This window comes from Hetaerina americana, unplaced genomic scaffold (genome assembly GCF_022747635.1).
Source record: "Hetaerina americana unplaced genomic scaffold, ioHetAmer1.1.p SCAF_5, whole genome shotgun sequence".
Lineage (NCBI taxonomy): Eukaryota > Metazoa > Arthropoda > Insecta > Odonata > Calopterygidae > Hetaerina > Hetaerina americana.
This window is the reverse complement of record NW_027287095.1, coordinates 66,922,345-66,934,976: the sequence shown is the minus strand read 5'-3', so window position 1 is coordinate 66,934,976 and position 12,632 is coordinate 66,922,345. Positions and strand designations below refer to the sequence as shown.

The following is a 12,632-nucleotide window of genomic DNA, read 5'->3' as shown; positions in this document are numbered from 1 at the left end:
GCATGTAAGTTCTTTAAGGTTTTACTTCTGCCTTTATTTATGCATGTAATTATTGTGTTGCATAGGGAAATTGCACCATAGCATCTTATGGTCCAGTGTGCAGATGCACTCCTGGTCACTTCGGAAAGAGATGTGAGCAGTCTCTATGCACAGGCCACTGTTTTAACCATGGTAAGTGAATAAATTGACTATTGGGTAGTCAAAGTCTCATATTTCACACAACCTCGAGAATAGGAATTAAATAAAATGTCAGCTACCTATTACACAATGTTATGTGACAGATTACTTAAGATAGCTGTTATTGATAGTATTCTCTGATTTTTGTGACTCATTCTATACAAATATTCATGATAACCTTAATGAATCACATTATATTATTATTATTTCCATTTTAGTATTTAAAATTGGTTGGCTGAAATCGTTTGACTGCACATCAGTGTCAAACTTTCATTAAAGTTTTGAAAAATAGCCATTTGTAATTAATTAATGTGAGACATCAAATTTAACATCAGTGGGCTATGAGAAAATCCTGATATAACTTGTAATGTATATAATAATATTTGTTATCAAGGGTACACAATTAAAATATTGGCTTCAATGAAAGTATAATGACTTTACCAGGAAAGGCAAGTAATTTTTGTATCTGATTGTCTACAGTTGCTTTCATTTTTGACTTGCAGATGTTAGCTTTTTATTAAAACCACTAAGAATTCACTGAGGAGAGTTGTTTTTATATCTTGCTTTGTCCATTCTCAGCTGTAGATCACTCAAATATTTGGTAAATAATCTCTCGTCTTAGGTTAACCATAAAAAACATTACATGGTAAGCTAAAACAAGATATGAGTGAAAGGTAGTTAATCTCTGATACCCTTGAAAGAAGCAAAGAAACAAACAACACAAGTACCCTTTTGATTTCATGCTGTGCTTCACGACCCAGGAGGCAGAGGAGGGTATGATCCATCTACCCCAGAGGCTTGTGAGCAGGGCAGAACGATGGGGGATATACTTGAATTTGTTTGCAATGCACATTCTCTCTTGCAATGGCAATATCTGAGAAAGAGTCATGTGAATTATGGATTTTTTTCATTTTTATACATAAAATAGTGTTCCTACGTAAATTTAACCTTTGCAGATTCACCCCTAAAATGAAAAAATGCTTAAAACAAGTTCATAATTATTTTTCTTAGCCTCAGTGTTGAACTTAAATATTTCTTTATGAAAGGAATTCCACTGCAACAAAATCATTTTCCTTGACCAAGATCTTGCCTACTGAAATTTCCAGATTTCAATGACATGAGTAGATTGCCCCTTTAAACTAGCTGTTGCATTATTTTCTACAATTCTTTGAATTTGCTTATCATTTCTCCATGCAGATAAATTACAATCACACTGCCAGGTTGTGTTTGTACTGAGATGTATCCCTTGTAAATCTAAGTATTTTTCATTGGATATCTCATATTGTAATTTTTTTAGTTTCAATGAGCTTTATACTATTGCTATTTATTTTTGTTATAATTCAAATTTTATAATGTAAAATGCCACATTGTTCATCTACTTTAGGGACCTGTCATTATACTGGCAAAGAATTTACTTGTGAGTGTCCCCCTGGGTTTGCTGGTCGTCGTTGTGACGCCCCTGCTTGCCCATGCTCAGAGTGTATAAGACGATCACCAGGTCACTCAATAGCACCCTCAACAAAGTGCAAGTGCCCTCATGAACGTGTATGCCAAACAGAGAATTCCAAAGATACCTCAACAGATGAAAAGTGTCATCCAGGAATGTGCAACAATGGAGGAAAATGTGTGATACTGAAGGGTGTTCCCAGGTGTAGGTATGTAATAGTGTATTGAACTATTAAAATATTAACAACATTATTCTTATAGGCTTATGGTGTTCTTAAAATTTTTTATGAGTGTAAACTCTGTTACTTCGTTATTTTGTTGTTGTTCAAAACTTAAGTTGCATTGTGTCATAATTATCTATTCTTCAGCTATAGGCGAGCCTTTAAAAATACATTTTGTAGGTAACCAGTGAAAAAATAATTTAAAATTAAGGTCAACATAAAATTCAGACCAGAATAGAACAACATTGTAAAGATGTAATTTATGTTTTGCAAGAACGATATCTGACGGTATGGCTATTTAATAAAGAATATAAACACCAACAGATCATTTATGCAAAGAAGTGCAATAAATATAAATAACTGTGTAAATAAATATAAATAATCTGTTAAACTACTGTGATAGTACTAAGGGATACGTATTAATTAAATTTAGATGTATAAGAATAATGCTTGCTCATCATTAGGTGTTCTTCACTTCCAACATTGAACATGTGTCAATTGATATATTCTATTGAAAATCCCAGGATGAAGAAGAACAAAGTTGTGTTATTTTTGCATATAAAAGATAACAATTTTTTTTAATAATGCTAACTACTTTCCAAATCTGAGGAAAGCAGTATATTATCGGGGAAAGCAGATTTCTTTTCTGATAAATAATATCTCATTGTTAAATTCTTCTAAATTATGGTTCTATTTAAATTAAAATTCACCATTTGCTCCTTAATGGAGATGCAAAAAAGAAAAAAATTTAATATCTCAATGGAATCTATGATTGATAACAAGGAATCATTGACTCAGGACTTAGGTGTCAATCAGTATTTCCATAAAAAAGGACTGTATTTCATCACTTCCATGTAAAAGGGCCATATTCAGTTCAATGTCATCAGGCCCATTCTGTGAAATTGTATCTTAAGGAGTTGGGAAAAAAACTCTTGGTATCACAAAACTCTTGTGAAACACATCCAAGTTTTGTAATTTTATAGATTTCACCAACGTTTTTGTATTCCACCTGTTTGGTGAAATATGCAAACTTGGTTCTAATTCCTAAAGAACTGTAAAGATTTATCACAGCTACGATCAAAATGTTCCATAAAATTGTTGAAAGATATTATCTCCCTTCCTCTCCCAACTCCTAATACTGCTTTTGTCACAATGAGAAAATGTTCTCTGTTAAAATCACCTGGAGAGCTGCCAACCAGGTTTCAAAATGTCCTATTTGAATTTTTTCATAAAAAGTAGTAAGTTAAGTTTCAGTTACATATGCAAGTAATTGCTGTTTTAAAATGAAAATTTTCTGGTGAAAAATACCACATAGTTCAATTTTTCTAAACAATGGCTACTGTTTAAATTAAAATTTGTTATTTGCTCTTTTGTTGATGTCACAAAACAAAAAAATGAACTATCCAATAATTTCCTGTAATAAAAAGCTGAAATATTTATTTGGTATTTCTAATTCTGTTTTAATTGTTGAACGAAAGTTATTTTTTCCAGTTAAATAATTTCTGGAATTAAGATCAGTGTAATAAAAAAGAACCAGGAGCTCCTATTTTTCACCATGCCCCTATAATTGGAAACATGACATGGAAGGCACTTGGTTTTGGCTTTAAACTGCAGTAAAAATATAAATAAGTGGCTGGAACCAAACAAACTGATTAAAAATATAAGAATATATTTTATTATTTATATTTAAAGAACTTATTTTTTAATGTTCCATCATTCCTATAATTCAATTTTTTAAATTAATTAACCTTAACAATAATGGTTTCTTGATTCTTAATGTGTTTTTATGATGAATATTTTTTCTGTTTCATTTTACAGATGCACAGAAGAGTGGAATGGTATTTCATGTGACAGATACATTGGCGAGAGCAATCCATGCAATGATTACTGCCTTCATGGTGGTGTCTGTTCCTTGGATTCTTCTTCGCTCTCCAAAACTGAACCCATGTTTTACCCATCTCATAGCCCCACATGTGAGTGCCATGCAGGATGGACTGGGCCTAGATGTGAAGAGCGATCCTCATGCAAAGGATTTTGCTTCAATGGGGCGACTTGTACTGAATCACTCGATCCAAATTTACTTCCAGTCTGCATGTGAGTTGATGAGACACAATTTGAAAGTTTTTTCCTATAATTGAATTTCATTTGATGCTATTGTTAATGTACCAAAAGGGCTTCTTATGAGATTAATGACCAGATTTATGTGAAGCATCTCAGAATAACTTCACTCCTCATTAAAGAGGTACCACTTGACCTCTCTAAGGGTCAGTATTGCTCCAATAACTGGATGTTGTTTTAAATCTCCAATGAGAAAAAGCTCTCCCACTGTAAAAGTATGTTCCATGCTCTTCTATTTAGAGTCTATCCTAAGTCTATTGCAAACTTGATGAAATAGGCTAGACTGTACATGTCAAACTAATTTCACTTATGATTATAACAGTAAGATTCTTAAAATGAGCTCTGTACTGCTAGGCTACTAATCTGGTAATTGTAAGTTCCTTGATGTGGAAATCTTCATTGCACTTTGGAATATCATGCTTTCAATAGATACTTCAGTTCCCCGGAAGATCTGCAAATAATGTAAATATGTAAGTTTTTATTGGGCAATGTTCTATTATAATTTGTATAATCAAAGTTAAAACAATTTTAAACAGAATCCTGTACAATTGACATATTTTATGAGGGGAGATAAGTTTTATTTAACATTTTTTTGTTTCAAACTCAACTGGTGTCTGCATATTGATATTAATCTATACCAATTACATATCACGTCATATTGCTTAATTCTGAAACCACTAGGAAACTGCTCACCTATCAAGTAAAATTTGCATCTAACTTCCTATGTTCCTCAAAACCACAACTAAGGTGATATACAGGCTGGCAGTATGAATCTGATTCTGCGGAAAAAATGGAATCTTTGTTGAAACACAGGCAAATGACATCTTAGACAATGATTACTAATGTGAAAGTTAACGATTTTCAGCATAGAACTTGTCTAATTACAAGGAAACTCTTATGGTAATTGTTTTGTTTTTCTATTTTCCAAGGTAGGTTTGGATGCACTCAGACTGAAAATGCCTACATTTCTTATACTTACTGTACAAGACAACCTGAAAGCCTGCTCCTTAATAAACCATTCATGATTTCTACACTCTTCTTTCCATCTGTCCAACTTAAGTTTCCTTTTCCCACCCCTACGTATCTTGACTAATGTCATCTTCTCTATCACAGTCTTCAACATTTCATTGATAATTCAAATGCTCTGCATCCATTTTTTCTGCCTTATTTTGACCTCTCCAACGACCCTGTCTCTTTTCTCACCATGCCCATTACATTGCCGTTTGTTTTCCTTTCTGTAAATTTGACCTTTTCCATCTCTGTTCATACCCTTATCATAAACCTCACTCTTAAGCCTACTCTTAACCCTTCTCTTAACCATCTCTTTCATCAATTCCATCCTTGTGAAAGCTTCTTTCCATAACAAAAGTCTTCACCTAATTTCTCTACTATTTTGACCGTCTTAGTCGAAAACACTTCCTAGATAGGTAAACTGTTCCACCTGTTGTAATTTTTCCCCATCTATTTTAATGTTTAACTAGCGCTCTTCTTTCTTGAAAACTTCATAGCCTTTGTTTTGCTTTCATTGATTCTCATCCCATATCTATCACACTGATTTTTTTAATCAACACAAAAATATTTGTAACCCCTTGGCTGATTGGCTAATCAAAGCCTGATCATGCAAGGAAAAACAAAATTGAAAAAATATATTTTTTTCATGAATGTAATGTAGCATCTGGAGATATGAAATATATCATATGCTGTGAATTCTTGAAAGATTTTGTAGATCTGGATGGTGGTGGTGCAAATCATTGCCACGTTATGGTAAAATACTTTTAATATGTATTTGTGAATTTGATAATTTTCCTTTGAGGCCTGGTAGTTGATTAATTTATTTTTGTTTCAATGATTCTTTGATGCTTAATTTCTATGGCCAGTATATTTTAGAAGTGACCGCAAAAGATTTATGAAAAGTTACCATTCTATGGGCCGTGTAATGTAGACTGGATACGGAGGTAACTTCTTGTTTGAATGGTTCTGGAAGATGAATTTGAACTAATTTAATTAAGCAATTATTTAGACTCATTCTGAGAGAATAGCAAATGGAGAAAAGCATTAGCTAAGTTCTACTTTTTATTTTTAACCACTGAAATGTATACCTTAAGGAGATTTATGGTCAAATTTCACACTGATTTATCTTTATTTAACTTTATCTTGGGAGTAGCATCAAGATTGATTATTATTCAAGGATATCCTATGATGATAGCATTTCTTTTGGAGTCATTTGGAATTATGAAATTTTCATTGGACTAGTTGGAAATTTTGTTGGTAATAATAATCGGTTTCCAGTCAGCAAGGGATAATTCAGTGTGTAACTGAAGGGCATTGGAATTCCTTAAATCATGGAAGAAAAATGACATCATGGTTTTCATTTGGTAAGGTGGGCAATTTGATAGAGGTGGGAATTTTCAGAGAAGGGTGGAAAAAAACTTAAGCATTGGCATTACCCTACTCTTAACAAAAGGCACCACAGAGTCCACACTTGGGTAGTATTTGGGGAAGAAGAGGGGAAAGAGTGGGAATTTTTCAATTGTTTAACAAATATCCCTTCAGGTAAACCTCTGATTAAGAAAATGAAAATAATGGGTTAATGAACTGTGAATGACCATGAATGAATAATGAACTGTGGAGCGAAAACTGTCAGAATTTATCTGCATATTTATTCCCTTTACTGATGTATTAAGGATTTTTTTATTTGTGGTATAGTTAGTTAAACTAGGAATATCAAGTTTCCAAGTTTATCTGTCTCCATTTGCTGGAAGGGGACTTAACCATTGGTACATGGGCCTTTGCTAGGGAATTATAGACTTTTGCTGAAGAAAAAACTTTGTTTACATTAGTCTCTCCTGGCATTTCATTTCTGTGATATTGATTGAATAAGAGCTGTTTCTACTAAATAAAACATTATTTGATTTGGTTCTTCCAGTGTTATACATAGCAGAAACACCTTATAACTTCCAGAGAAACACAATATCCAAGATGGTCTGTTCAATGAATGGCTTTTTCTATCAAAAGTAATTAACTTCTTTACAGTGAATTTATCATAGTGTGAACCTGTACTGCCTTAGAAATCAGATATCCATGGTGCTGATTTTCTCCATTCTGAAAATCTATAAAATGAAAGGCTTTATGAATTTTCCAAATCACTGAATCGGAGATTGGTGGCCAATATGGAAATGTATTAATAATATGCTGTTAATCCCAGACAAACAGTATGAAATGTGATTCAGGGATTTAACTTATACATTTTTTTTCGTTGTTTAAAGGTGTATGCCTGGTTTTGACGGACTACGTTGTCAGACGAAAGTAGTGAGTGCTGGACTGGAAAAGGAAAGCAATGCAGGAATATTGGTAGCCATAATAATAGCTTCTGTTATTGTGGTGCTCATCCTTGGTGTTATTTTGATTGCCATCTACGTGCGCAAAAGAAGAAGGTGATGTTTTTAGCCGTGATATTGCTCAAGTTTTCTCATTTATTAAAAAAATATTTTTCATTTTTTCATCTGTAACTAACACTAAGATGGATGCTTAATTAGGTGTAGTCATAAAATTTTAATTCACATAATTAATATTTTAATTCTGTGTTATATTTGTATTTTATATTGTTTTATATTTTATATTGTTTTATATTTTATATTGTTTTATATTTTATATTGTTTTATATTTTATATTGTTTTATATTTTATATTGTTTTATATTTTATATTAGCTTAATATGTATGTGGTACAAGTTTTAATTGATTTGACTCCAGTGTTGTATTAGCAGTAGCCATAGCAAACTGTAGCATACTCAGTATGTGCTTTTGGTGCTGAAAGCTGCTTTCAATGAAAAATTATGCAAAATGCTTCTCAGGAAAAAGTTCTGGGGATAGGTTTGGACTACAGAGAGGCTGAGAAACACTGTCACATTGATTTCTGCAATAACATTAGCAGTGTTTGGCCTTGCATTATTGTGATGCAGGATCCAGACTGTTGCTTTGAAATGTGGTCTTTTGTGATTGATGGGGCCTAGGGAAAATTTTGTTACTCTCACATAGTATGTTCCAACTTCAAGTTTGTGAGCTTTGTGTTTGCTCTCAGGATCAGTGTTATATAGCCAAGTTTCATGTGCTGCATAAACTTTAAAAGAAACTTTTCATCTTCCTCTATCATCAACTTCAGCTGTGAACGTACTTCCTTACATACATATATTGTCCGGGTAGGAATAGTATTCAAACTCACAGTGCACAATCATGTCTCATGCAATTTTTCTGTTACCAGTGTGCAGCTTTCAAATTGATTGTCTCCTCTGTTTAAACATTTAAAATCATCTTCTAGTTGTACTATATTGAAGAGTTTTCCAAGAGTCACCTGTGACATTACATAAATATAAGGTTTCAACTCTGCCAACAATTTGCTCAAGTGATAGCAAATTTTCAGTGCAGCAAGTTGCTCATCAAATTTCCTCTGATGTTGCCATATGTGAACTGAACCAGTTTCAAATTGCAATGGCTGCTGCTGGTGCAGTATTGAAGTCAAATCAATGAAACTTGTAACTCATATAGACCATGCATATTAGGATAACAAAATAACATGGAATTCATATGTTGCACAATGTGAAGAAAATTATAATCACAATTATGTGAAGAAAAAATTAACGATCACGCTTAATAGAATACTTTTTGTAGGAATAAGCAATATTTGAAGAATCAAGTGTGCTAAAGTTTACAAAGATTATAATTTTCTCCATCATAAATGTATTTAAAATTATTTCATACAGAACATTCATACTTGATAATTTACATGCAATCAGTTATATTTTTTCAAATTCCATGAATGCATATTTAACAATGTGCTTTTATATCTCAATGAAAGTCAAATTTTATTTTACTGTTTTCTTCAATTTATTTGTCTGTACTACTTGCACTAACATATTGGGAAAACCAAACCCTACTAAATTTGTTATTTTTGGCATCTAAAGTAGGAGTAATGCTTAATGAAAACTTCGTTGCAATTTTCCACAGTTAAAACTTTATTGCCGACCATGGTTTCGATACACTGTATCTGAAGATGATACAGTGTATCGAAACCATGGTCGGCAATAAAGTTTTAACTGTGGAAAATTGCAACGAAGTTTTCATTATGTCTCGATTCCACAATATCACGCCTGACTCTTCACTTTTCGTAGGAGTAATGCTTTTATGTAGTAGTAATATTAATAATAGTATAATAGAAAAATTGAAACAATTGAAATTAACTAAGAATTATCTGTCTCAGTTTAGAGGTTGTTAAAAAAATATACTTGATTCAATTTTTATTGTTGATAATATTTTTCTTACTCTTTAGTGGATTGCCATTCATGCACGTTCGAATGCAAGATAATATGGAAATCAATAATCCTATGTATCTTAGAGAAGATGTGGATGATGATGGGGATGAGGACAATGCTTTGGAGAGGACATTTGTTGCTTTAGATGCTGATAAGGTACTGCTAAAAACAATCGAGGTATAATTTTGATTGGTAATAATACAGTCACTAGGCAAAATTTCACTATGGCAAAATCCTTTAGCCTAAGAAACATTAAAATTAAATTGTTGCTAAAAATGAAAAACTAAGGAAATAATTATTAAAAAATTGTTTGGTACATTGTATAAAATGATAAAATTAAATGAAACAATCCTTCAGGAGTATGCTGAGACTAATAATGAAAATATCCCTTATTCACTCTACTGTATTTGGTACAGAAAAACAGGCTAATGTGATGCCATAACAATATAATTTGCAAATCCCTTCCATCAGATTCCAATTCCCTTCCTATTCCATGTTGTGAACATTGGCATTAAGAAATTGAATAATTAAAGAAGTGAGGAATTGGAAAAATGTTGAAAACAGAATCTTTTTCACTAAGAAAAAAAATGCTTAAATGCCTGTCGGGGAAAAGGTATAAGCATGAGAATTTTAAACCTCTGGACAAGTAGAATCTGTATTTATTGTTGCTATTAAATTTTTAAAGTACAAAACCCAGCAACTAGAAAGAAAATGCAATCAAGTAACATTACAGGAGGAAAATCATATGAAATAGTCATTCCTCATCCCAAATGTTTCATTTATCCATGGTGAACATTAAAAATTTATTTAAATTATTTTATGTTTTACAAATATAAGTTACACTCTTTTATTTTTAAGAAACTTGTTTGGCTGGTATGAAATGTCAGGTGTGGATTATTGACATATGTGGATTCCGAATGAATATTCCCTCATGTAAAGACTGCCATTTTTGATCTCTAACCCATCGGCCTGATACACTCTGAGAATATCCTATTATTTTTATTATGAATTCTTAAATTTTGCTTTCAGGGAGCATAATTCATGCTAATGTTGTCAGTCTTTTGTGTGATTAGGGCTAAAATTAATTTTGCTTCCTAGCCTTTAGGAAAGTAGTGTACTTATGTTAAGTTTAATTTTTTACTTGATTTTGAGGTTAATTCAATTTATTCTGGTTTATCCTTGGCAGCCATCAAATTTTGCAAACCCAGTTTATGACTCAATGTACAATCCTGGAGGAGTGGGATCTGGGGCAGTGTCCTCTGAAGAAAAGAAAGTTCTTCTTCAGAGAGGGAAGTTCAAGAATGATCCTTCAGCAATGGACAATGTAGAAAAAGCATAAATGGTGGTTGTAATACTATGTACAGAAACATTTGATGATCTGGATGTACTGACTTGCTTCTTGGAAGTGCTCAAAAAGTATTCTCTATGGCCAAGAGGATATCTGTTTTTTTGTGTTTAATTGGCCTGGTATGGGACATTTTTGTTGCATCATGCAATAGGTAAGTTTCTGTCCCCATTTGCATCATTCCAGAAATTTTAATCATCTTTCAAGTTTTTTTTTTGACTCTCATTGTTTGCAAAAGCTCAAAGATTCCTGCTGAGAATGAGTGCTTGACAATGGTGAAAAAGTGCATCACAGTATGAATGAGGTGCTTCATTGATGGATACTTTTCAACATGTGTGCTGTGTACTTGGTATTCATCAGGTGAAGTAGTTGCTGTTGTGTGAACATGGTTGTATATGGATTTTGTAATGACTGAATGAAATCAAAAACTACTCTTAATTGCCAGCACAATAGCTAATTGAAATAACCAAATGAAATGTTTGTCCTGGTTGTGAATGTTGCTCTTTCCTGCTAGCTATCAAGGTGACTATGTTCATGACATAATTTGTCCATTCCTATTATTGCTGAAATTACTTTTAGTTTTCCAGTTACTTTTGCAAACACTACTATTTTGTATTCTAAATTTGCTTCCTCATTTCGCATTAGCATCACTTCCATGTTTTTAAAAAGCTGATGACATATGAGGTGGAATTAACTAGTCAAAGGGAAGAAAAGCTGTGTCGGCCAACTCCATTTATGATTTAAAGTTATTTTGTTCCCACGAGAGATATTTATTTTGTAAGGACTGTGATGTTGCTGATCTAGCTATTGTAATGTAACATATGTGGCGTATTTTAAAGTTCCAATTGCTCATATTGTAAATCAAATTGTTTGATGATCATTCAAAGACAACTCTAAATGAACGACTATTGTAAGTGTTTTAGTTTATTGAGGCAGCTTATTTTTTTAACATTTTTCAAACTTGAATATTTATGAAATGTTCTATTGTAATTTAGAGTAAATAACACTGTCTTCCTCAATTAATTTTTGACATTTATACCCGTTTTATCATATTTTAAAATTGTGCCAAATACTTGATTAGCAACAAGGTAATATTGACAAGGTTTGATATTTTAGTGATTTTTAAATTTTGCCAGTCTTCCAAACTCATACAAAATATAAATTGTCATAAGGAATGATTAATTATTTTTTGTTCGCCTATCATCTTCAGTTCCTAGTCACTTAAAATCATTCTCATTAAATTGCAAAGTTAAGTCAAGTTCAAATGTTAGTATTTTGAAAGCATTATCAATAAAAGAAATATGTGGAAGTCATTATCAAGTTGTCAAAGTAAATGGCAGTACTAAGCAATATTAAAGCTAAGAAATTTAATTTCATAAACACCAAAATAATATTGATGCATGATTCTAAAACTTCTTGTAAATACATAATATGCTAGAGTGTATACTTTTTGTCCAATCTACTGCAAACCACTTAGACTGAGAAAAGTCTGATATGATTGTAGTAAAATATTTTGGTATTTGACCTGAACGCACACAATATATCTTTTTCTTTTTTGTAAATTTTACATAAAATGTTTTAATAACTGCTGAATGATTGACATCACTGTAAAGATAATCTTTGATAGTAAATATGTTTTGTTTCAATGATGGGCCATAGTTTTTCATATTACCAACATTTCTGGCATTCTTCAATCCCCATTAAGAAAAGGCTGCCTATTGATCTACATGACAAGTGCAATGGTGCTCCTCAATGTTCAATATGAAAGGTATTGTGGAGTGATAAATGAATAATTAGTGAGATGACTGTGACTGCTGCAATATATTCTGAACAATCCATAAAAAATGATCTTAAATATTACATATTTTATGCAGAAAAAACTATGGAGTAGTTGTAACCACAATGAAGGATGGAGAAGTTCGAAAAGTAAAGGTGCACTCCCAGCAATCACTCTCTGAATAGCTTCCATAAGCCTTTTAAGACCTGCCTTCTCTGTTTTTGTGTTTCATGATTTTTAC

The 12,632-nt window shown here is 32.2% G+C and overlaps 1 protein-coding gene across 1 annotated transcript in view; it reads left to right on the top strand.

Annotated features, from left to right (window-relative positions):
• Positions 1–12,231, top strand: part of LRP1 (LDL receptor protein 1) — a 206,232-nt gene extending 194,001 nt beyond the window's left edge. Inside the window, exons 70-75 of the mRNA XM_071592477.1 lie at positions 66–171; positions 1,562–1,832; positions 3,663–3,938; positions 7,229–7,396; positions 9,287–9,425; positions 10,456–12,231. Coding sequence (XP_071448578.1) covers positions 66–171; positions 1,562–1,832; positions 3,663–3,938; positions 7,229–7,396; positions 9,287–9,425; positions 10,456–10,608 — 1,113 coding nt within the window. The 3' untranslated portion in view covers positions 10,609–12,231. The remainder of the gene's footprint in view (positions 1–65; positions 172–1,561; positions 1,833–3,662; positions 3,939–7,228; positions 7,397–9,286; positions 9,426–10,455) is intronic.
• The last annotated feature ends 401 nt before the right edge of the window (positions 12,232–12,632 follow it).